At 40.7% G+C, this 26,540-nt stretch overlaps 1 protein-coding gene and 1 long non-coding RNA gene across 2 annotated transcripts; one reads left to right on the forward strand and one right to left on the reverse strand.

Moving 5' to 3' along the window:
- Positions 1-1,726: 1,726 nt before the first annotated feature.
- On the forward strand, positions 1,727-5,841 carry LOC124114672. Its single transcript, XR_006857884.2, has 4 exons — positions 1,727-1,826; positions 3,515-3,609; positions 4,378-4,454; positions 5,097-5,841. It is a non-coding gene; the product is annotated as an uncharacterized LOC124114672 (long non-coding RNA).
- Positions 5,842-12,086: 6,245 nt separating this feature from the next.
- On the reverse strand, positions 12,087-26,299 carry LOC124114673 (zinc finger protein 330 homolog). Its single transcript, XM_046475352.2, has 10 exons — positions 26,079-26,299; positions 24,321-24,340; positions 23,700-23,770; positions 22,005-22,084; positions 19,650-19,776; positions 17,176-17,280; positions 15,865-15,911; positions 15,385-15,502; positions 14,282-14,416; positions 12,087-12,728 (listed from the first exon to the last, which is right to left on the reverse strand). Exons 1-10 carry the CDS (start codon positions 26,196-26,198, stop codon positions 12,610-12,612), a joined length of 942 nt encoding a protein of 313 aa, XP_046331308.2. The 5' UTR covers positions 26,199-26,299; the 3' UTR covers positions 12,087-12,609.
- Between the last annotated feature and the right edge of the window lie 241 nt (positions 26,300-26,540).

The raw sequence follows: 26,540 nt of genomic DNA on the forward strand, positions 1-26,540 counted from the left end.
TTGTGGAGTGTAATGTCTTGTGTAGTGTAATGTCTTGTGTAGTGTAATGTCTTGTGGAGTGTAATGTCTTGTGTAGTGTAATGTCTTGTGTAGTGTAATGTCTTGTGGAGTGTAATGTCTTGTGTAGTGTAATGTCTTGTGTAGTGTAATGTCTTGTGTAGTGTAATGTTTTGTGTAGTGTAATTTCTTGTGTAGTGTAATGTCTTGTGTAGTGTAATGTCTTGTGGAGTGTAATGTCTTGTGTAGTGTAATGTCTTGTGTAGTTTAATGTCTTGTGTAGTGTAATGTCTTGTGTAGTGTAATATTTTGTGTAGTGTAATGTCTTGTGCAGTGTAATGTCTTGTGTAGTGTTATATTTTGTGTAGTGTAATGTATTAGTCCTTATGTAGTTTAATGTCTTGTGTAGTGTAATGTATTGATGCGCCGACTCAAATCCAGCTCTGAAAGCCAACTGTTTTGATTGATGCTACATCTTCTACACGATGCCACTTAAAGATATACTGCAACCATGTACTGCCACCGCACACACCAAGGGAGCTAGGTTAACCCATTTGTTTCATATGACTACAGTTAACTGTCAGGTCCAACTAACGTGTGGCCATGAAAGCCTAACTGTAGTCATGTGAAAATATCGGTTGTTATTCAACTTCTTTTGAGTAGAATATATTATGATACTATTATTGTGCGTTCTAACCCCAGGTTCGCCCTGATTATATTTCTAGGGTTGTCAGCACCATACCCGTGCTCGTGGGTTTCACTTATAAATGGCTAACGTTTTAGTCCTGTCCCACTTCGGGCTTTCCTCTCACATTAAGCTGACACGCCGTGATATAACTGGAATGCTGTTAAAAGCTGTGTGAAACGAAAACATGAACTGCCTTCATATAAAAAATATTTGTTTATTTGTATAGCAGCGTCATACCTTGGTATTGTGTTCAACCAATCTCATTAAAATCAGACCTTAGTTCTCGCTACCGCTAAACAAAGATCTGAGGACATCCCATTACGGGTCACGTCAGACCGACCTTGCGTGAACTTTGACCGACCAATAGAGTGACCAATCAGAAGGCAGCTTTCTCGTGCTTTACGGCACTAATTTCAAATTGGCGACTACGCTTCGAAACATATTTTGACAAATTCTCGATTACAAATTTGAAACCCAAACAAAAGAACATTCTGGAATGGCTAATAGATGGTCTAGATTGTATGGAATCAGTCGTTAAACCTGAAACTATCGTTCGGAATACCCCGTGTTAAAGTTTTCGAGGTTGTATGATTAGAAATCACATTCCGACTGTCACTTTCATGATCTGGTAAGCGACGCTCTCATTGGTCGGATGAAAGGTCGTTCTGATGTGACCGCTAAACGACCGGGTATACAATTGCATGTTTTAGTTATCTGCAATCGGAGCTGGTCCTTCTGGTTCGTTTTCGAGATAAAATAATAATTTCGTCAGCCCATGCAATATCATTGATATTATTAATTATGGATTATATTCCCATTGTAATAAGTATTTTAGTCTTTTTGTCCCCACACCTTTTGTCAGTTATTTTAGGGGCCCATTGTAGGCATTGTCTTCACTTGTTATTATCAGTAGATGACTGCCAACAAAAATATTGAAATTTTCTTAAAGGGTTAAAGACTCGGAAGGAAAATGAATAAAACTAGTGTGAAAATATATTTTGCATTTAGCATGAGTCGAACCAGCGAAACAGTGATCACAATCTCACATGAAAGAAGGTTGTCCCGAAACGCAGTTACTTCCCCTGGCTAGTCACGTGATTATTGTCAACACAATGTCGGTGACGGTGCATATTGAGTATTGGTGAGTAGTTTTTCTTCAGTATTTCTTTACTTGTCCCCGGACAAACATTTCGATAAAATGTGCTCATGTGGTGCCGTATTTCTGAACGTTCTTTAAAACTGTTTGACAGAATAATTCATTCAGAACAAGCTGAGTTTATCGTGTTTGTTGGACAATGCACAGATGATTATTCAGGATTGCTGAGTCGCATGTGCAAATGGTGTTTAGAAGCTACCGTGACGCAATGTAACTTGCGCTTCAATCAGCTGGCTTGACTTGACTGTCGGTGTGGACAGTGGGTGGGCCTATGCATCACCTCGAGATGTATAGGCTAATCAGCTGAACATTAGCCCTGGCTATCTGAGAGAAGATTAGCTATTTCAATATTTGGTTGAAGCCGAGAACTAGCCTAGCCTATTATCATCAGAGTGTTTAGAATGTCTGTGCCACCACACCTCACGTTATGGCGGGAGTAATCGCGATAAACATGGCCATCCGAAAACATATGATGTCCAAAAACACAAACACTTCCCAAAACAAAGACATAACCAACAGGATCGGGTGGTCAGGCTCACTCACATGGTTGATGCATGTCATCGTATCCAAAATGAGACAAAAAAGCAAATTTCTAGGGCTGCTCATGCAGCCTACCACTGGTATTCCAAGCCCTAACTTGCCTTTTCTTCACAATGATAGATTGGGCATATGGAACTGTATTCACTCACTCACCATTCTGAGATCACCAGGTATGGCACTCCTGGGTAGTGAACCCCTAATTTAGTCAAATTACACTAAATACCCGATTTCAAGGTACATTGGTTCGATCATGTTGATGTGCCTCGTAAGTGCAGTCAAGATCTTTTAAAAAGACAACTGATATTGTAAGAACAGCACAAAATTCTGTAAACCAACTAAATAACATTAATCCCCTAAAGTAAGCTAAGGACCGTAGTCATAACTGATGCAGTGCCACTGCATTCATAATCATATTCACTGGGGCCAGTAGTTGTACAGACCCGTGAAGATTCCGGGGTAGAATAGGTCTTCAGCAACCCATGCTTGCCGTAAAAGGTGACTATGCTTGTCGTAAAAGGCATGTCATTGATCCCAATTGCTTGGATCAATGCTTATGATTAATCACTGGTCCAGACCCGATTATTTACAGACCGCCGTCATATAGCTGGAATATTGCTGAGTGCGGCGTTAAACAACAAAGCAACCAACAGTTGTTGTACAGAAACCATGTGGCTGCTAGCGATTAACAGTCTTTACACCAATGACAGTGCATAACATTCCACTGGAGATGCTGGCCAGACCCATTCTTGAGAATGAAGTTTAGTTAAAGTGCAGCTAATGTTCATGCTGGGATTTACATGGTCCATCAATCTCCAAGTCAAAAGGAAACTCAGTAATAATAGTGTGGTTCCAAGGCAAGGATATTGGGGGGCTAGGTTGTTGATATGTGCAAAGTTGTAAAAAAATATAATCATTCCACATGGTCAGAAGCCATTGACACACAGAACAGTGAGCATACCAGCGTAGAAATGTCAGTTTATATGTGACATGCAATCTACGATTTTTATCAATTTATGATTCAAATGTATCTTGTGTGTGGTATTGGCCAGGACCTAGGTTATAATTACTAAAACTGCTTCCATATTTATGTTAATTTGTGTGATATTGTCAAACACACCTATTCTGTGTTCCAGTGGCGGATGAGGTTACGAACCTCGGTATCAGGAACTCAAGCAATGGCTTAGCTCCCGTACCGAGGCGGAGATCACTGGAGCTGTTGGACGGAGCTGTGAGTATTGTCGGTATTAAGTAATTGTAGATGATGAACATAAAATCAATACATGACCAGTTATCATGGTTATCAAACATTGTCTCTGGAGCCGCAATTTCTTGTGCCGAGTTGTGTCTTTTCGCATGTTTATGCATGTGAGAATCCAATGTTCATGGGTTCAAATCCCACACACCCAGGCAGATTATGAAACTTTATCCTTGGTTTGTCAGCACCATGTGTTAATGGTAATACAGGAATCATGTGCGTCTCAGTTCAGACCTTTGAAGATCCGGGTAGAATAGGTCTTCAGCAACTCAGGCTTGCTGTAAAAAGCTACTGCTTGTCGTAAGAGGCGACTAACGGGATCGGGTGGTCAGGCTCGCTGACTTGGTTGATGCATGTCATTGATCCCAGTTGCGTGGATCAATGCTCATGATGTCAATCACTTGATTGTCTGGTCCAGATTATTTACAGACAGCCGTCATATAGCTGGAATATTTACAACAAACAAACAAACAAATCATGGGTTCAGATGCAAGAATCATACTGATAATGCTTCTTGGTTTGTAAACACCACAAGTTTCACCAAATTTGTCTGGGGCCTACATCACTTTTGGGCTTTCCTGTCACATTATCCTGATTTGTCATATATATTCTTATCATGCTTATTTATTTATAGCCTACAATGATTGACTGAATAGCCATTGGCATCATCATGATCATAGGATATGCCACTTTTCACAAGCCTCAGTTAATACTCAGTATCTGAACTTAATCATCTTTCAGCTTCATTTGAAGTGACTGTGAATAACAAGCTCGTGTTCTCCAAGCTGCAACTGGCTGGATTCCCCGACCAGGAGGATGTGAGTAGACTGTCTTGATTAGGAGATGAATCTAGTGGGTTTTTTTGGAGGTTTCAAACACAGGTTTGATATCAGCAAATTTCACATTTGGAATGCGATAGCTAGCCATAATAGCTTTAGGTTTTGAATTTGAAATATTTACAGGTTTCAATCATGGTCTAACATAGATTCAATAACTCTGACAGACCAGGCTTGCAGGATTCTGAAATGTCATGGTTGAATTATATTATTGTAATGGTACCAGGCATTGGGTCCACAGGGGCTTGTAATGCAGAAATTATCAGCAAGCTCTATATTGTCACTGCCTGGGTCATAGTTATATATATTAGAAGATCCATGACCCCAGTAGTGACCATGTATAGACTGCTGATAAATATTTGCATTACAAGCGTCTGTGATTTCATCGATAGTATAATTTATCAGTTTCTGGAGATTATATATCCATTAGATATTTTTGATTAGAGTATTAAAAAATGATAATGGAAAACTCTTTATGTATAACAAATGATATCTAGCAGGGATCCTAGGAGTGCAGTAGGGTATTTATTACTGTAAATGTAGCTATGGGTACTTAAACTTTGAAATTCAATCGTTAATGGGATATACACGTATACATGTGAAGTATTTCCCTGTATATTTCAGGTCCTCTTGGCAGTCAAGGAAGCAGAACAAGGCCTGGAGCCTAAAACAATCACTGATTCCAAGAGCCCAGGATGCATCATTCTCTAGATTTTCACTCACTGATAAAGTCCATCAATGCTGAAGCTCTGTATCTACGTCAGAGTTGCCTCCCCTATGGTGGCCTGTGCTTAAACTCAGAGCATGGGCCGGAGATCTGGCGGAGCTCTGACCGAGGAACAGACCATGCAGTGGCGATGGGACTTCTTGAAGTGCCCCTGCTAACCAACTGATATTTTGTCAAACTATGTAGTGCTAATTTCACAAATTGTACCTGAAAACTTTGAAGAGGTCAGCTGAAGTGATTCTAATGAATCGATGATCATCTTAGATATGTGTGTTCAGTCGTACACACATTCACTGGTACAGGTACATTTGTTCTGTCAGTAAAAAACTATCATGGTTTCCTTATATAATATGTTAAATGATTACATTAACTCATTCCTCAGATCAAATTTGTTCAAACATTTAGTTCCCAATAAATAACCTATTGATACTTTTTGAAATTATGTTCACAGCCTTGTGATGAATTTCATATGCTGGCACACTTGTTGGAGAAATATAGTGTCGTCTGCTTGCCAGTATTTAACGGGTCAACAAAAGTTGTATTCATAGGCAGCAAAATTTTTAGGTTTATTTTGTCATCATGTATATAATGCATGTTATTTATTGGAATTGAATTATGAGTATTAAAATGTTTTCCCATTCAGTGCAGGTGTCATAATTTCATGAATAGTATATCTTTGGAATATAGGACAACATGTCAGATGCTATACATCACATTTACTTTTCATTAACAATTCCTGATCTATTCAGGAACTGCCCTGTCAAGGTGCACAGAAGTCCACCCTGACCTGAAATACAAATCTGCAAATTTAAACCCAAGGAACTGTTACCATGGTTACAAGATAGAGACACAAGGACGTGAAGCTTACCTGAATATTTGCATTATCGATCAAATCTTTTGAAATTAGGGTCTTTTGATATGACAAGGGATCCAACCACTGACCTTTCGCTCTATCAAACGCTCTATCCACTAGACCACAGAAGTGGTCTAAGTTTAGATATGCACTGAACAATAAGTGTTTATACAACAGACATACAGTAATTATGCAGCCTCATGGACATGGGGATGCTTAAAGGTATTCCTTATAGGGCAGGGTCGAGATCGCAAAGGTAATGTCTTAACTTTGTATGAGGCCAAGATCACAGTGAATAGCATTTTCCATTTTCATTGTAATGCTTATTTCTTCAGATATGATTTTAAATCTTATATATGTAGTTGTTATATTTGACTACAATTGCATGACAGGTCACAGTGACCTACTTTCAATGACTAGCACATGCAACTTTTTCATTGTGACAATTATGCTTTATATGCTGCATATGACTTTTGACTTTTAGCCCCTTAATGCCAGCCTCAGGCAGGGTAACAACAAGTACCATCTTTTAACGTCTTTTTGTATGACATGGCCAGGATTTGAACCCCTGATCTTTCACTCTCCGTGCAGACACTCTACCACTTGACCACGGAGGCAGCCAGCTGCAGATGGGAAAGTTTTGGGGGCTTTCACAAAATGTGGGAATGCTCTGTTTTTTCCATGTAATGCAAATAACTTTCTGGTGACTTTGCAGTAATTTTCAAGAAGATTCCTGGGCACAACAGCACATTTTCCAGTTTGATGTGAAATTGCAGTAATACTAGATTTTTTGGCAAGATTCAATCTTCTGAAACTTTTCATTTTGAAAGACACACCTAGACATGATAATATGTAAATGGTTATATTATGAGCTTATAAATTACAGTTCAGTATGCCTGTCACATACTATATAGGAGTCATTTTCGGCACTTAGAACCCAGTGGTTTCTGAGATACTGGACATGTTGGAAATGAAAAATACTTAGATTGATGGGGGTATGTGAAAACTCCAACATCATATCCCTTGTTTTGTCTAAATAATCCAGCGATTGACATCATGAGCATCGATCTACACAATTGGGATACAATGACATGTCTCAACCAAGTCAGCGAGCATGACCACCTGATCCTGTTAGCATGGTTAGTCGCCTCTAACGATGAGCATTGTCGCATTTTACGGCAAGCATGACAACATGCCGTGACCAGGTGACAAGGTCACTATAACTGTCTGATGTTCTGATGAGCTAAAACACTTTCACTACAGACAGCCATAACTGCTTGTTGTGTTACACAGTAGTCAGCAATATTCCAGTTGTATCACAGCAGCCTCTAAATAATCCAGTCTCACAGAGACAACTTGAACTTGTAGTAAATTATAGTCTCAGTATTGTTGCTAGTATTAACTATTTTGCCGTATTGGAAACAAAATTACTGGACTCGGGTCACAGGAACAAACGAGTTATTGGTCAGTAAATAAAAAATAAGACCCCTATATATAAGTACACAAGACTAGACAGCGGGTATATATACTCTTCAAAAAAAGAAACTTGACATAGATGTAAAACCACTTTTTGCCAATGTCTAAAATAATTACATTAAAGGGGAAGTGTACACGCAAAAATCACTTTCTTTCTTTTTCTAAACAAAACGCAATTTTAGAATTAATTAGTATCTGTGTTTGAAAATATACACTCATTTTTTTCACAGTGAAAGTAGGAAGCTCACAATAGTGTGAAAATGATATGCCGTTATGAGGCCTTCGATTTTCGAGCTAAACAGGCCTGAGTTATCCCCCTTAGATTATGACGTAATTGGTCCCAATTCAACTGGGTCCCTGTCTATTCTCAACGCAAAAGATATCAAGTACCAGTTTGCGGTAAAACAACATGGCCTACGACACACTCCGGCGCAGTGGTGACTCAGCATAACACTATGCTGGCTGGCATCTGAGACGCTAGAATCACACACCTAGACCTACACCACGTGAAGCGGCTCTAACAAAGCATGATGACGTCATAATGTTTATCAATTGGCACCAATGACGTCATATTGCAAGGGGCATAAGCCATGGTGTTTTTGTTGTGGAAATAGAACACTTGGTAAATGTGAAAAATATAAATCGCTTTAATGCGAAAAATATGTTAATTAATTGTGATATTTTTATATTTTTGTCTATGACACTTCTAGGTTAACACTTTTAATGTGGAAAAAGTACAAGAAAAATAGGTTTATTTCCGTGTGAACTTGCCCTTTAAATGAGAACCAAATAAGTCAAACAGAAAGATGATGTGTCTATAATTCGCGAAAACACATGCAAAGCACATAAACCTAGCGTTTGGGGATCAATTTTACAGCCTCATCCAAACGCAACCGCCTGTAAAAAACGTGCAGCACAGGATCCTGCATTTAGGCATGCAGGCCCCCCTGCTGAATGGGTATAAAAATCCACATCAACGGCTGTTCATACAGTCCTTATAACGGCAGTAGAGGTGGTGACAGAATGCCAAGACTGAATGCAGCTCAACGGAACAACGCAATTGGGAGATTACAAGCTGGAGCAACTCGGCAAGAAGTGGCCAGGAACTTTGGCGTATCCAGACAGATAATCTCCGCACTGTGGACCCGATACAACAACACCAACAGAGTTGACGACAGACCAAGGTCAGGAAGACCAAGGGTGACAACTCAAGCACAAGATCGATACATCCGGCTGCGACACCTCCGAGACCACACTACCACAGCCACGTCTACAACCACACAGATCCCTGGGGTACGCAGAATATCAGATCAAACGGTATGCAACAGACTGATGGAGGCTGGACTTTTTGCACGAAGACGTCATGTATTGACCCTACGTCATCTTGCGGACCGTCTGCTTTGGTGCCAACAGAGAGACCATCTGCACGTGCAAGGTGGGGAAATGTACTGTTTACTGACGAGTCCCTTTTCCTACTCACACGTGCTGATGGGTGCGCACGTGTCTACAGACGTCGGGGTGAACATTACGCCCCCAACTGTGTGCAGCAGGTTGTCCCATTTGGTGGCAGGAGTGTCATGGTATGGCCCGGAATTCATCACGGTGGTAGGACGCCTCTCGTGCATGTGACAGGTGTGCGTTACAGAGACTTGATCCTACAGCCTTACGTTCTTCCTCACGATTTGTCCCCGAGTGAGCAACTTGATTGCATCTATGGGTCGTCGGTGTCAAGCGGTGATTGATGCACATGGTGGGCACAACCAATACTGACATTATCTGTACCCCTGTGACATTAACTGTATCGTGTATGTGTGTCTGTCTAGGTGACACGATTAATGTTTTGAACATTGTGTACAATGATCTTCAAACAGTGTTTCAACTAGAAAGTGTTTTTACTCGTAAAAACATATGTCTCCCCCCACTCCCCTAACCCCCATTCATTCGTTTACTTCACGTTAAACCCCATCTCTTCATTCCCACCCTCCATTACTAAATAACAGAGACAAAAATAGAACTCCTAGAAATTTCAAACAACTAATGGGCACCACTTCAGCGTCTAATCAACACCACTTATCCCTCAATCATTTACCCACCTGACAGTGTAGTCATCTAAGTAGCACAGTTTTCTTGTTACTGAAGTATTTGTAGAAAATCCACTTAAAGTACTAATAGAGTTTGGACACAAATATATTAATATCCCCAACATATCAGAAATGATGTAGCAATGTTATATGGCACAAAGGAAAGTCTCTGTGATGTAATTGCCCGTGTATCTGACTCTGCAGGTCTTCTACACAATGACATATGTGATGTCATGGAAACTGTAACAGCAAAAGGCACCACTTCAGTGCTGGGTTAATGTGTATGCAAAGTTTCGCGAAAAAATATTAAACGGTTTCTGAGTTATGGTCAGGAAACAAAGCTTACCCCCATTCAGAGCCTATGTTCAACTTATCTCCATGGAAACGAGAAAAAATAAAAATGTCAAAAATCTCTAAATAGCAAAAGGCACCACTTCAGTGCTGGGTTAATGTGTATACAAAGTTTCGCGAAAAAATATTAAACGGTTTCTGAGTTATGGTCCGGAAACCAAGCTTACCCCCATTCAGAGTCTATGTTCAAGTTATCTCCATGGAAACGAGAAAAAATAAAAATGTCAAAAATCTCTAAATAGCAAAAGGCACGACTTCAGTGCTGGGTCAATGTGTATACAAAGTTTCGCGAAAAAATATTAAACGGTTTCTGAGTTATGGTACGGAAACGGTGGGAACGCCGACGCCGACGCCGACGCCGACGCCGACGGGAACCGTGCCAAAAACAATATGTCTCCCTCCATTCTGGGGGAGACATAATTATTGTTTCTGTGTCCTATTTTGAAACAATCGCATTATATTTCAGTGTCAAGTTTCTTTTTTTGAAGTGTATATTTTTATTTACTGACCAAAAATGAGTTCCTGTGTCTTGGGCTCATCTTGGAGCGGTATATTTGTAAAATATGTAACTTGTCTCGCATGAATCTACCACAATCAGAAAGGTTCCTCAGAACAGTGTGCTTATTTGCCAACAGACTTATTTACCCTCACCGTGTGTGTCAGGGCAGACACTGTTGGTCAAATCCAACTAGTCCGCAGCTCATTTCTGAGAAGTTGGGATGTAAAATAGGTTTTGGTAGAAAACAACTAGTCCATGTAGTCCCTCTGGATTTTATCTAGTCTCAGACAACGGACTAGTAGCCGTGTCTAGCTCTGTTTGACAGGTTAAACAATTTTGAAGCAGTCTCCTTGTGGAGAGTCAAAATGGCTTTACACTCCTTTTTTATATTCAAGCTACGACTATAAGTAGGAAGGAAACAGAATGGGCTTTACGCATTGTACCCATATCGGGCATCAACCCTGGTATCCATCCATGCCTTATCCACAAACCCCATATATGAGAGGCACTAGATGAGAGTTCCTGTTGGCAATCGATTAATACAATCACAACCAATGAAGAGGACTGGCTAGATGACCAGGGCCATGTTAGAGTATGGGACTTACGATTTTTGTAGCGCTAAGATCATTTTGTGCAAGTGGGCCCAGGAAAGGTGATGGGCGGAAACAGACAAGCTGAATCAGGCCAACATAGAAGTTTCATGTATGGACAGGTGCTCCCGCTGTTCACCCACTCATTCAGTGTAGGTATTAGTTTCCAAAGATCACGGGCCAGGAGAGCTTGCAATCTCCTTAAAATCAGATTTTAGTTCTGGCTACCGCTAAACAAAGATCTGAAGACATCAAATAAGGGGTCACGTCAGGACGCCCTTTCATCCGACCAATCAATGCCTCGCTTACCAGATCATGAAAGTGACAGTCGCAATGTGATTTCTAATCATGCAATCTCGAAAACTTTAACATGGGGTATTCCGAACGATAGTTACGGGTCTAACGACTGAATCCTTACAATCTAGACCATCTATTAGTCATTCCAGAATGTTATTTTGTTCAGGTTTCAAATTTGTAATCGAGAATTTGTCAAAATATGCTTCGAAGCGTAGTCGCCAATTTGAAATTTGTGCCGTAAAGCACGAGAAAGCTGCCTTCTGATTGGTCATTCCATTGGTCGGTCAAAGTTCACGCAAGGTCGGTCTGACGTGACCCATAATGGGATGTCTTCAGATCTTTGTATAGCGGAAGCGAGAACTAAGATCTGATTTTAATGAGAATGGGAGAGCTTGTTAACAATGTTGCAATGCCTTGTCATATTTTACTAGCCCAAAACACTTCCACTAATATGCGAAATGAATACAAAATGACAGCAGTTATGACATTAAATGATGCCTTAACTGACTTGATTCGTAGAAAAAAATATGTATTGACTATGGTTTTCAACTGGACAGTCAAGCCAGCTCTACGGAAATGTTACTAGCCCAACTTAAAAGTCACTGGCATTTGGCCAGCAGGCAGGCAGCTTATTTCCAACACTACACTCAATTCTCTCTTCATGTGGACATTGCTATCACTGTTCTAGTCTTCATGAAGGGCATATAACCAGAGGCTGAGAAATATAATGAACACCTTGCTCAGAAGCATGTTTTATTTTGTACTTTGTCTTCATAGTATCTCGATCACAGTGTTTAAGTATGTTTCAGTCAACATGAATTCCCCATCACTGGGATTCTTCTTTCCTATTGCAGTGTTATTCCACAGTGTTATTTACATGAATCCTATGTAATCAAGTCACACAGCTGATCTGTCTTTGCTAAATGTCTTCTCACTAATCAGTATCCACCTCGACCTGTTTCGTTCATTAGTTTGTCGGTGATGTTTCTTTTTTGCAAGCGTTCGCTCGTCACACCGAAGACCCGGGTTCGATTTCCGACATGGGTACAATGTGTGAAGCCCATTTCTGGTGACCCCCGCTGTGATATTGCTGGAATATTGCTAAAAGCGGCGTAAAACCATACTCACTCACTCACTCGTTTTTTGCCAATTGAGGCAAGACTTTCAGTTTAAGTCAAAGTCTCATTCACTTCCAAACTTTGGTAAAATAATGGTTTCTGGGTGTTGAGTGATGTTGTCAGTCCTGTCACTATGACTGACAGTTCATTCTTTGACATTTAGCTTTTCAATACCCTTGGCAACTTTCTCATCATCTTCGTCTTCATCTTCCTCATCATCATCATCATCTTCGTCATCATCGTCGTCTTCATAGTCTTCATCATCTACCAAGCATTAGAAGTAATTGTTCAGATGCTTGTTCAAAGCATTTCATTAACATAAAAACATGATATCAGTTGATAAGTCTGAAGTTGAAAGGAATATTTAAGCCCCGTTCAACAAAGCAATCATGGTGCTTTGACTGCCTTACATCTATGTTACAGCATGGGAGTGTCGATCGTCTAAGATCACTTCGTGGAACAGGTCCCTGATCATTGTAATGTCAAACAAGAACAGTGTTATAACTCATGTATATTTCATTTTAGTTTAGTTAAATCACTCTTGAAATATACACTTATTCCTTTAGTCTCATCTTAATATAAATGAAATTAGAATGTGTGTTTACTGATAAAAACATGTCTCCCCCATCCTCTTTATTGATACATTAGTTAACGTTGTTACATAAATGTTTACAAATAAAAAAGGAATAACAGCATAAAAATACAAGTACAGATTTTTGATAATGCATTTATGAAGCAGTATGAGAGTTGATGCCACGTTGACTCTTTATGGCAGATAACACTATTGAACTAGGCTAACATCTAGTCTCTGAAATGAACATATACAGAAAAAAACAGTTGTTCAGTTATCTTAATAAAAATATAATAAAAAGGAGCCCAGTGACTCTTCATTTTCAGATACTGCAGTGATCTAGACTTGCCAAACATTATAGACTTGCATGGGCTGTATTTGATATATATTTGTATCAGGGTCTGTAAGACAGACTACTATTGAACGTGTAACAGCAGTTTGGATGACAGATTGTATTGTGCGGGTAGATGTTCCCATAATGAATAATCAGTAGCTTTATGCATAGTTGAAAAACTTGATAAGAATTTCCAAATTGTTTCATTTGAAACACAAGAAATTAAATGAATTAAAAACTGACAAAATTCTGATCTGGTTGAGCATGTGGTCATTGCATATGTATAGTTTAATGCAAAAGTATTCATTAGTCTGATAGTTATGGCTCAGAAACAAAGACAAGAGTTGTTTGAGACTAATTTGAAATTGTCAAACTACCAAAAGGCACCAGTTAAGCTGATGACAATACACATGGCAAGTATCGTTGAAACGGTTTTCAAGTTATGGCCCAGAAACAAACCCTACCATCATGGGGGTGTTGGGGAGGGGGGAAGACATAGTTTATTATCACCTAGCAAAGAAAAAAAGGGCAAATCACAAATCAAATCAGGTCTCAAAGTTTCCTGGAAATGAGTTCACAATTCTACCTTCTTGAACAATTTTGTCCTATTGTCAAAAAGAAATTATTTCTATTTTACATAAATATTTTATGCCCTTTGCTGAATTGAACCTGTCTTGAATTTGATAAGCCAACACCGAAACTATTAAACTACCTAAAGACAAGACCTCATAAAACATTTTAGAGTTCTCTTTTTCTGTATGGGAAACTAGCATATGCTGCCAGTTATATGTGAGATGGCACCTTCTACAACAGCACATGCTGCACCATCCTACTATTAGTTTGTACCTCAGACCAAAGTGTTTCTAATGTTGCATAGCATCAGTTCATGTGCCCTAGTTCCCCTGCACCTACCATCATCATCGTCTTGGTCGTACCCCCCCGAACTGCTGATGCCGTAGCCACCAAAGGAGAACCCTGAGGCCCCATAGCCACCGTAGCCCCCATCTCCATCATCTTCCTGCTGCCGGCCGTACACATAGCGACGCGCTGCAACACAAACGTATGTTGTGGTACTACTGAATGCTGCTCAGTCAAAGACGTATTTGATAGTATGAGTGAGTGAGTGAGTGAATTACTTGACATCTTCCCTTATTGTCTAGCTATATCAGTATTACCACTTTGGTGTAATCCAGGTAGGCTTAGAGCTGGGACAACACACTAAGGCTACATATCGTAAAAGTCGGATCTCACTATGCTGCATATCAATAGTCGATGTCAATATGCTGCATATCCCAAAAGTCTGATCTTGACATGCTGCATATCAATAGTTGGATGTCTATATGCTGCATATCAATAGTTGATGTCAATATGCTGCATATCACAATAGTCTGATCTTGATATGCTGCATATCAATAGTTGGATGTTGATTTGCTGCATATCACTATAGTCTGATCTTGATATGCTGCATATCAATAGTTGATGTCAATATGCTGCATATCACAATAGTCTGATCTTGATATGCTGTATTTCAATAGTTGGATGTCAATATGCTGCATATCACAATAGTCTGATCTTGATATGCTGCAAATGTGTTTTGTTTGTTTGAATGTCTGAACCAGACAATTCAGTGATTGACAACATGAGCATCGTTTTGTTTGTTTGTTGTTGTTTAAAAACCGCGCTCAGCAATATTCCAGGTATACGACGGCAGTCTGTAGAAAATTGAGTCTGGACCAGACAATCCAGTGATTGACATCATGAGCATCAATCTATGCATTTGGTATACGATGACATGCATCAACCAAGTCAGCGAGCCTGACCATCCAACAAGCATAGTCGCCTATTACAGCAAGCATTGGTTGCTGAAGACATATTCTAACCCGGATCTTCACAGGGTCTGTTGCATATCAACAGTCTATTTCACTATGCTGCATATCACAATAGTCAGCAAGGGAGCGTTACTCAGCCAAGCACATGTTGCACATGAGGCCACAGCCCTGTGTCCCCATACTCACTGGACATGCACAGCTCCTTGGTTTCCGCGGTCTCGTAGCCACACTTGGGGCAGGGTATGGCCTGACCCTTGGGGTACTTGAAGCCTTTCCTTCTCACATGGTCATCACAGTAGCAAGTCTGGAAGAACCAACATCAAAACACTAGTTAACAGTCATACATCTTGTAGGAAAGTGATCAATATCTCATCATCAGTGGGTGACATGAATTGTGTCTTTTGAGTGAGTATGCTTTTACACTGCTTTTAGCAATACTCATGGCCGGGGACACAAGAAATGGATTTAACACATTGTACCATGTGGGAAAGCAAACTGGACCTTTAGCATGACGAACAAACGCTTCAGCCACTAGGCTACCCCACCGCCCTGTCATTGTTTTGAAACAAGGTGGGGCCCAAACTGGACATACTATCTTTTTCAGAGTCGGAGTAACTGACACCAACAGTGTAACAACATGCCTGAAGTCTAACGGTGACCTCTTACCTTACACCGTAAACAGGAAAACTGGCCCAGCTTGTTACAAGAAAGACCTGCAAGAAGAACCCATGAGAAAGATGAGAAAGGGAACTGTCAAATTAACAAACTTTAAAATTACATTACTTAAAACTCTCATCACATCACAAACATAGCTGTCAGCAGTATGGTGGTCACATTTCGGTCAAAAACACAAAGAATGGTCTCCAAAAAATCCATATATCATATTTGCCACAATCATTACCCATGGTAAAGAAGACAAAATTTATGGATAACAATTTCTTTATTATAATGTAATAGCAACGTTTTGGTATAGATCCTTATTCAGGATAATAACGAACTGGTATATTTGTTTGTATGTTTGCTAGTTTGTTTAACACGCACTCAGGAATATTCAAGCTATATGACGGTGGTCTGTAAATAGACCAGACAATCTAGTGATTGATGCTATGATCATCGATCCATGCAATTGGGATATGACGATATGCATCAACCAAGTTAGCGAGCCTGACCACTCGATCCTCTTAGTCGCCTCTTACGACAAGCATAATGCTTTTTACGGCTAGCATGGGTTGCTGAAGACCTATTCTACCTCGGATCTCTAGGATACCCTGGTGTATACATTGGTGACTCCTGGCGACCTTTGGTAATACACCTTGAGGGTCCCAGGACTACTACTGTGCCATGAAATGAAGTGTGTGTGACGCCATAAGCTTGTTACAGATGGGCATTTCCTTGCTAGAGTGAAGAACATCGGACATGGTCTGTCCAAACATTGATTGTATTTCTCAATAGAAACATCAGATAATTAATTATACATGCTTCAACAACAAAATCCCTCTCATTCCAATATTCATACATAGTTTCATCCGCTGTGGATATTATTTGCATCCATTCTTTTTTGAATGCGTACAGGATCTTCAGTCAAACCCTGTCTGGTGAAGTAAACATTACGCCTGGGACGATACACAAACTGTGCGATCCCATACGTATCACGATACTTGTAAGTGCTCTTTTCTGTGGTGTGTAAGCCATCTTTTTCATAGACAGGATAGTCAAACACCTGGCACACTGACGATTTACAGCTGGCACTGTTAAGTACGGCGCAACGGAAGAAAATATTTACTTTTACACAACTAATTAGTGTTTGGTGTAACAGCCATTATAGAAAACATTTTAGGTATGAATTGATAGTTTGTACTTAGTGTGCACTAAGATCGATACTTGTATCGGGAAGTAGAATACTGCGATCCACTGATGCATCGGAGTATCGTCCCACCACTAGCAAACATGGTTTTGAATGCTGTAAACATGGCTTACATTTATAGTTTTCGGACTCCAGGGTTTGGCAGCTAGCCTGGTGTTCAAATTGGTCATCCTCACACAGGAAATTGTGACAGAATGAACACCTAAATATTCGACCACCTGAAATATTCAAAGAAAACATTTAAACAGAATCCTATAAGAATGGTCATGATTGCACTGAATTGGTATTCCTTGGGCAGTCTTCTCACATATTCTATTTGTTCACATGTAACTCAGAATCCATATTCATTGTAAATAATCTGAGGCTGGGCTAGACAAACCATAGGTTGATATCAAGAGCAATCCCATGCCATCAAGGTACGCTGACAAGCATTCAACCACCAATTCTAGCCTGTAATCACCTTGGAGAAACTTGACTGTAGCTCAGACATACACATTGCAGTGTAATTAACTATTTTTCAACATGAAGAGACCTTATTAGCATACAAGCATGGATATGCTGATATACCAAGAATCATAATCGGGGTAGACCAATGATCAGCAGATCCTTGCATGCTTAAGGGACATAACTCTGCAAAACAGATTACAGAACCCTAGATCACTGGACAAATTCCCCCAACAGGGTTCAAAATAAACAAAAGTTTCCAGGTCCAAGACAAGTAAAATGCAGTAACAACTAGTTACATTTCCTAAATCTAAATGTTTTACCATTTACTAAACGGCAACTGAAGGCAGATCATTTTAGCGGACAAATGAAAAGAAAGAGTAATATTCCAATGGCATCTGTGATGGGATAAATGGGGTTCACAGCACACCAGGTATCGCCTGATAGCAACACTGTAGGCATGGTTCCGGAGAAGGATGCGCCACAGTGTAGTTGGTCACATGGACACGAGTTGTGCTGGTACAAACCAACCAAGTATTCTTATGTTTCTCCTCAACAAAAACACTTGTGTTACATCTAACATGCCTTGAACAAGAGATTTATCCAACATAATTCACCACATGGGGGAAACAGAGAGCCTCTGAAGCTCACCTGAACTATGAAGAAATAATGGCATCCACACTTAACATGTTTACCTCGGATCAGATTTCTGTGAGCAAGTTTTAGAGACGCAATAGCTGGAATCATGCATACAAAGTTAGGACTCAGAGGAAATGCTCTTACCAATGGACACATACAGACAGGCAACCAGGGCCCACTTGCACAAAGCGATCTTAACTATTGTAAGCCTATGTTAAAGTATGGGAGTTACGATCATCTTAGCGCTAAGATCGCTTTGTGCAAGTGGGTCCAGATGGTCAATGCACCATGACATAAGTTCACTTTCAGGTGAGCTAAAGACATTTTCTGTCCCAAATGTTAGATGTAAATTTTGAATCATTTTTTTTTTGCAATAAGGAACACAGATATGCTGCCCCGCATGCTTTGCTCACCCATACTGACAACAAAATAACCAACCAACCATCATCTGTACTAATATAGAATACTAAACGAGCTCCCGTGTAATACCAATTTTATGAAACGAGTGAATAGTTCACGAGTTTCATAAAATTGGTTTTACACCGGAGCGAGTTTAGTATTTTATTTATTACTTGTCATTTATAATGTTTTTAGAATTATACTGTTGAGTGTAAATAGGCTGACACCTACACGATCCATGGCATAATCCAATTGAGTTTAACAGAATAATACTTCAAACACGTCAAAAGTTGAAACGTATGAATTTAATATCATACAATGGTCCAGCTTTAGAATTCAGGCGTTCGTCCCACAAAATTATCGTAGTGCTAAGGCTATCACAACTCACATAATTTAACTTAGACTAACGACTGTCGTTGCGCTAGAGTACGATCGCCTTGTGGAACGGGGCCTTGCACCTCAAAGTTTACAATCACGTCACAATACCCAATGACGTAATTTGTTGAATTTTGTTGCATGATCCATCGGCGAAACAATGCCATGTGACGTCAGCCTAGCAACAAGGTTGCTGGGGTCATCGAGTGTGCATAAGCTCCTCCCAGTGATCTATCATCTCCACACACAATGTCGTTGAATACGCCAAGGGATGTTGAGAGCTTTCAATATGTTGAGAGTACATAAGCACGCGTTTTGGTATTACATAATTTGTAATAAAGCTGTATGTTTATTAAACGGGTGATCTCTTCACGGGCAAGTAATAAATCAGCTTATCACTGTGGAGGATTCTAAATTGTTTTACGCAGCACTCAGCAGTCTGGACCAGACAATCCAGTGACTGATATTATGAGCATCGATCCATGCAATTGGGATCGATGACATGCTTCAACCAAGTCAGCGAGCCTGACCACTCCATCCCGTTAGTTGCCTTTAATGACAAGCATAGTCACCTTATTACGGCAAGCATGGATTGCTGAAGACCTATTCTATCCCGGATCTTCACGGGTCTTGGATGATGTATGCTCCTTTAGAGAAATTGTCTAAGTGACGACAAATCAAATTGGACTAAAAGGCCTTATTTTGAACAGAGAACGATCTGCAGCCTTACCATGATCATAGACGCCTCTCCTACACTCTATACAGTCTGCTTCTGTGAGGGGGCAGATACAGGCGTGAGTCTGTAGACACTTCCGACCGTGGCAGATCCACGTCTCACAGAAATCACAGATTGCACCCTGCAATGAAGAAACACAGAAACGATAAACTTATCTCACAACATACTATGGTTTATGAATCTAATGAAGTTCACTTAAGTACCATTCTAACAGTCTGTTCGAAAAGTAAACATTGCTTGTAGTACCATTTTCAGTTGATTTTAATAAATAAATACGGCCACTTCGTTAGCTGAGCTTACTAGACCGAACAGTGTATGAATGAGTTAAGTATAACACCACTTTCAGCAATATTCAAGCAATATCACAGCAGGGGACTCCAGAAAAGGGCTTCACACGTTGGGGAAAACGAACCAGGCCTTTGGCATGACTAACCATGTTAACATACGCTTAAACGATCTAGTTGTCCAGGAAGCTGGGTCTTGGCGATGCAGTTGGACCCTGTAGACATCAAGAGCGTGAACCACTAATGCATGCCCTGATGCTAGTGCTAGTAAAATACGGTCTTGAGGGTGACATGTTCAAAATCTTTATCTTCTATAGGTTCAAAAATCTCAGAAGATAAATGGCGTAAGATCCCAAGGAGGTGATCGAAATTGAGTTGATTGACCCGCAAGTTTGTAAGATTGAATGAGAGCTTGCAATTCTGCTACCGTGGAGATCTTAGAAGCCATAGCAGTGGCAATAACTGACTCAATTGCTGCTTGATGTCAGCCAATGTCAGCTTCCTTGCAGAACGCAGGTGCTAGAGATACTCAGCAATTGGTGGTGTTGATGCAGTGGTTGGGCTTGTGATATCTCGGGCTCTACAAGAACTAAATCCTGTGAGGAATCGGCTTCCCCATCCTGGTTGGGTACAGGGGATGAAGTCTGGGCACTGGTACTGGACGACCATCCGTGGCTGGCAGGGAAGTATTAACCTGGTCGCTGTCAGTCGCATGTGTACCGGGTGTGGTCATAGTCTGGGCTGGAATATCCTCGGAGGCTGTATTTTTCTCCACAGATAACCATGTGATGGCAGATCTTTTGGTTGGTTCGTGCTGCTGCTGGAGTAACTCGTTTAGGTTTCTTAGTAGCGAATGGGCCATGCTCTGTATATTTTTATAAAGACTTTGATCACTGGCCTCTGCCTCAGTTCTGACAATTGCAAATATAGCTGCAAAATGCTTTCTCGGAGAGCTGTTTACACTGAGAGCATCTGTTAGACAACTTGCACTGGCCATGACAGTCACAACATATGGAATGAGGATCTACTGTCGAAAATGTATGATTACAGTTTCTCCAGTGAACTGTCTAATACGCTGCATAGGTCAGAGGAAGATTTGAACAAGAGTCATCAGAAAGATGACATATCCCCCCGGCAGCTGTCTGTAAAGTAACCACTAGTAAATGTGCAATTCTGTATGTAATGAGTCAACAGTTGAATGTTCTTTTAGAAGCATACATTGTTTACCCACTGAATGGTTTTCGAATTCTGGCCCGGAAACGAACCCGTTCCCCAACGGAGTCTAGGTCCAACTTCTTTCCATAAAAATTGTAAAAAATAAAAGTTCGTAAAAAAAAGAAAATATCAAAAGGCACCACTTCAGTATGTGCCTGACAGCTTTGCCAAGTTTCGATCAAATACACTGAATGGTTTTCGAATTCTGCCCCAGAAACGAACCCCAACCCATAATTGAGTCTATGTCCAACTTCATTCCATAAAAATTTTAAAAAATAAAAATTAGAAAAATCCCAAAATATCAAAAGGCACCACTTCAGTATGTGCCTGATAGATTTGCCAAGTTTCGATCAAATACACTGAATGGTTTTTTAATTCTGCCCCGGAAAAGAAAATGATTACAGACGGACAGACGAACAGACTGACGGACAGACAGACTGGCTGATCGCTATATCCCCCCGCATTATTTGCCGGGGGGATAAAAAAAGGTACAGCTACAGCTCAAAACACGTCCCCACGATGAGAAAAAGAATGAAAGGCAGGGCATAGGGTCGTCATGCACAGAATGTATAGGATGTGTTGGTCTTAAGCACATGTTAAGTGTTGTTTGAAGCAAAAAACTTGTTCTAGGAAGTTGCCACCCCAGGATCGAAGAAGGAAGAAATGCATAGTGTGAGCTAAGATAAGTTTCAACATTAGTAATAGACTCAAACTTGGACTCGTGAAAAGTCACAGGCTACATTCTAATATCACTGTGGGAAAGATCATAACAAAATCTTAAATCCTAATGTAAAATAAATATGTTCCGATTCATTCCTGCATTTGATGAGAATTTCGTCAGTCAACTCACCACCATGGCCATCCCTGTGGTGTACGTGCCAGCATGCTTGATCACACAGTCACTCGACTTCATCATACACTTGGTCTTCCCTGGAAATAACATACACCTTATCTCACAAGGGGCAGCCATGTCATACCAGAAGACATTCATAGATGGTCCTTGTTGTTAGAACTTAACAGTAGCCCACTACCCCGTGCTAGTACAAGTTCCTGCAGGCTAGTACAAGTTCCTGCAGGCTAGTACAAGTTCCTGCAGTCTAGTACAAGTTCCTGCAGGCTAGTACAAGTTCCAGCAGGCTAGTACAAGTTCCTGCAGGCTAGTACAAGTTCCTGCAGGCTAGTACAAGTTCCAGCAGGCTAGTACAAGTTCCTGCAGTAGTCTAGTACAAGTTCCTGCAGGCTAGTACAAGTTCCTGCAGGCTAGTACAAGTTCCAGCAGGCTAGTACAAATTCCAGCAGGCTAGTACAGGTTCCTGCAGGCTAGTACAAGTTCCAGCAGGCTAGTACAAGTTCCAGCAGGCTAGTACAAATTCCTGCAGGCTAGTACAAGTTCCAGCAGGCTAGTACAAGTTCCAGCAGGCTAGTACAAATTCCTGCAGGCTAGTACAAGTTCCAGCAGGCTAGTACAAGTTCCAGCAGGCTAGTACAAATTCCTGCAGGCTAGTACAAGTTCCTGCAGGCTAGTACAAGTTCCAGCAGGCTAGTACAAGTTCCTGCAGGCTAGTACAAGTTCCAGCAGGCTAGTACAAATTCCAGCAGGCTAGTACAAGTTCTCCTGCAGGCTAGTACAAGTTCCTGCAGGCTAGTACAAGTTCATGCAGGCTAGTACAAGTTCCTGCAGGCTAGTACAAGTTCCAGCAGGCTAGTACAAGTTCCTGCAGGCTAGTACAAGTTCCTGCAGGCTAGTACAAGTTCCAGCAGGCTAGTACAAATTCCAGCAGGCTAGTACAAATTCCAGCAGGCTAGTACAAGTTCCTGCAGGCTAGTACAAGTTCCTGCAGGCTAGTACAAATTCCAGCAGGCTAGTACAAGTTCCTGCAGGCTAGTACAAGTTCCTGCAGGCTAGTACAAATTCCTGCAGGCTAGTACAAATTCCAGCAGGCTAGTACAAATTCCTGCAGGCTGGTACAAATTCCTGCAGGTTAGTACAAATTTCCCCAGTTTCACAATTAGAAGGTCATGATATCTTTACCCAGGCTAGTAAAGCTTTTTAGTTTAGTTCTACCTTGGACTAAACATTGTTTGAAAAAGTGTAAATAGCTCGAGTATGACCAATACAACTGACAGCAGTGTATTGTCTACTTCCTTGTCCTGATTTCAATCCCACTTTAGGGCATGCTCGCTGATTGGATCGTCAGAGTACCAGACAGCCAATTACGCAACGTTTGCTCATAACATAGGGTTTCCATTGATTACAACCAGGAAACGGAAAATTTAGGGGTGGGAATAGCCAGACAGATATGAAAACTGATTCATAAAGTTTAAACCGAAAACATGGGCAGTAAGTGTTCAATTTTTTCATCAAAAACACCATTTGGGTCAATAATCTGGACACGATAAGTTTTCATGTTTACTTGTCCGGGGCAAGTTCACAATTTTGATGTTTCCACAACCCTGCTATAATACCCTGATTTGATATTCAATCATCACATGCCACTGTGGCCAACAAAACTTTCTGTATACAGATAGACATCTATCTACTCACCACACGCTCCGCATACAGGCAACCTCTGAAGTGAGCCACAGAAGTAACAGAAAGCCCTCGACTTCTGACTCCTGTGAACATTAGAAGTATCAGTTTTTACTTTTAAGTTTCATGCAAGCTCTAAAACGACTGACCACTATGAAGGATATATCTGTCACTGTTTTATCTCAGAATTGATTGAAATAAGGGTATAGCGATGCTACTCAGAAACATCACACCAAACAATCATCATTATTGAAGTGAATAACCGTGTTTACATAGTTTTCGACGCACTCCATGTTTACATACTGACAGCATAGCATGATGCAGGTATACCCACCACTACCCCTGCCCCTGCCCCCGCCCCCACCCCTACCCCTGCCCCTACCCCTGCCCCAGCCCCTGCAACTACTCCTGCAACTACTCCTGCCCCTACCCCTACCCCTGCCCCTGCCCCTGCCCTTGTCCCTACCCCTGCCCCTACCCCTACCCCTACCCCTGCCCCTGCCCCTACCCCAACCACCCCCCACACACATAATTTGTACTGATCTATTAGGTATTGTATTATGTGACTAGGTGAAAAAAACGTACATGAATTCAGCAGTGTTTACCTTACATAATAAAAAACATCAGTTGACTTACCTTTTGCAGTGGTCACATTCCTGAAAAACACATTCTGGGTTTAAGTGACAATTGATTGAAATTAACAGGTATCATTTCTAGCCTAGAGAGCTGTGAGGGGGTCAACAGACAAGACAAGACCCTGCAGGATCCTGACTTGACAGGGTCAGCTCACCCCCATATCATTAGACTGTCCAATTAAGAAACATCTATCACGTAGGAGTGTGAAGTGACCCATGAATCATCAAACTATGGCAAATAATCTGCGCCCTCTACAGGAGTCAAACAGCCACAATTTGCAGGTAGTTGTTTGGATACATGTATCTATTACCATCCTAGAAATACAAACTTCACTGAAAGCAATTGCCACATCAGACTTCCGGGGACACATATTAGGATGGTGTAAACATACAATTTCATGCACAAACCCTGCATATGAAAAAATATATCCTAAATAATAACATTTTAAAATTCATCATGGTCAGGACTGACGGCATTGTGTGGTCAGGCTTGCTGACTTGGTTGATGCATGTGATTGTATCCCAAATGTGTGAGTTCTTGTTCATGATTTCAATCATGGATTGTCTGGTCCAGGCTTGATTATTTACAGACCACCATCCTATAGCTGGAATACTGCTGAGTGTGGCATTAAACAATAAACAAACAAACACAACATGATGACACGAGGGGGCAGAGCCCCTAAGTCGTGCAATAGCTCGCTGATATTTTGTACACACTGTTGAGGGTCAGTTACGTAACTGTTTTATCCAATGGCTGACAAGCACGCAACTCAGTGAAAAGGGCACATCTGCACAAAATCTTTCTGCCACAGAATCTATTTTATCATTTCAAAATGTTGGAAATTGAAGGGCCAAAACATTTTAATCAGATCACAGAATGTGGGTGCCTCTTTGTGTCAACATTGTTCTACATTGTATTACTACAACAGATGCAATTAAAATGTTGCTATTTGTCCTTTGTTTGATGTTGTAACAATGTAGAGGGTGAGGGTGACCCAGTCATCACCAACCCCCCTTCATTCGGGTGAGTAACCAATCAGCGATGCCCCAATAGTGTGGTGATATTTCAGATGCAACATATGTGATATCTGAGATATCAGGGCCTGTTTTCAAGTAAGGCATATATCGCCATGAAAACATCAGGGGAAATTATGCCGGCTATTGGATAATTTCCTGACAGCGTATGAATTGAACACATATATTTTGAACAATTTCTGGAGGGAAAGAATTTTGAAAACTGGTTTCCGTGTATCTTTACTGTTCTCACAGTATCTTAACGTGTGTACCCGAGAGTCAAATGTGGCAATTTTGTTCAATGATGTTTTCTATTCTTGACTGGTCATATACATTTGTATCCAAACAACTACCGACTAATAGCCACCATTCGTTTCCTTCTTGGGGTATGTTTTCCTAGTCGGACTTTGTCTCCTGTCCTGATTTGGGGTGAGCTGAATCTATAGGACCATCTCAGGGCTTTTGGCTTGTTCACATTTCACGGAAACTTTGAAAGAAAAAGACATTATTGTGCCAGAAACACTGGATAAGTCATTTACTCAATTTTAAAGAAACATGACAAGAAGCTCGTTACTGTATTTGGTCTTTAGCGAAAAGAATGATTTGACAACAAACTAGTTACTGGATTTGGTCTTTAGTGAACAGAATGACCTGACAACAAGCTCTATGAACGCATCTATCGGGAACAAAACGACGGTCAGTTATTGGCCACGTATCTGTGTCTTCAACTGCTCTTAACTCTTACCATTAACTGATTACATGGCCTATCTGCCAACGGTCTTTCGAACTGGGCATTTCTTATACCCCTCTGTCTCTCCTTCTGTTTTTCGGCCTTTTTCCTTGCTCCTGTCTTTTTCTTAGGCATGGTATCAAAGTTTTAAGCTGTTAGGTACCGTTAAACAACGCTGTTTACACTGCTGTCATATCATCTCCAACCAAATTCTACCATGTGTTTTTGCCGGAAGTAACCAGTGTGACGTTGAAAAGATTAAAATCCGGAAAATATATATTATAGGGTATATGATTTATCTTCTTTAAGTGGGTTCATATTTATTCCGCGGATCAACTGTGATCAAATATCATGTTTATTAATATTAATATGAATATAGTATACGAATGCTTGGTTTGACATCGATCACAACCGCGTGTAACGTTTTCCCCCTAAACATAGATCTTGGCCAATTTTTTACTTGTTTATCAAAGTTTA

The sequence above is a fragment of the Haliotis rufescens genome, unplaced genomic scaffold (assembly GCF_023055435.1).
Source record: "Haliotis rufescens isolate VD_foot unplaced genomic scaffold, xgHalRufe1.0.p SCAF_7, whole genome shotgun sequence".
NCBI classification, from domain to species: Eukaryota; Metazoa; Mollusca; class Gastropoda; order Lepetellida; family Haliotidae; genus Haliotis; species Haliotis rufescens.

What these genes read in the sequence shown, in the direction of transcription:
- LOC124114673 (XM_046475352.2), bottom strand. Translation starts at nt 26,198, where the DNA reads ATGCCTAAGAAAAAGACAGGAGCAAGGAAAAAGGCCGAAAAACAGAAG. An exon ending in GGCCATGTAATCAGTTAATG is followed by an intron (nt 24,341 to 26,078) that starts GTAAGAGTTAAG and finishes TGTGTTTTTCAG; the next exon opens with GAATGTGACCACTGCAAAAG. An exon ending in CAAGGAGCTGTGCATGTCCA is followed by an intron (nt 14,417 to 15,384) that starts GTGAGTATGGGG and finishes TTTGTGTTGCAG; the next exon opens with CGCGTCGCTATGTGTACGGC.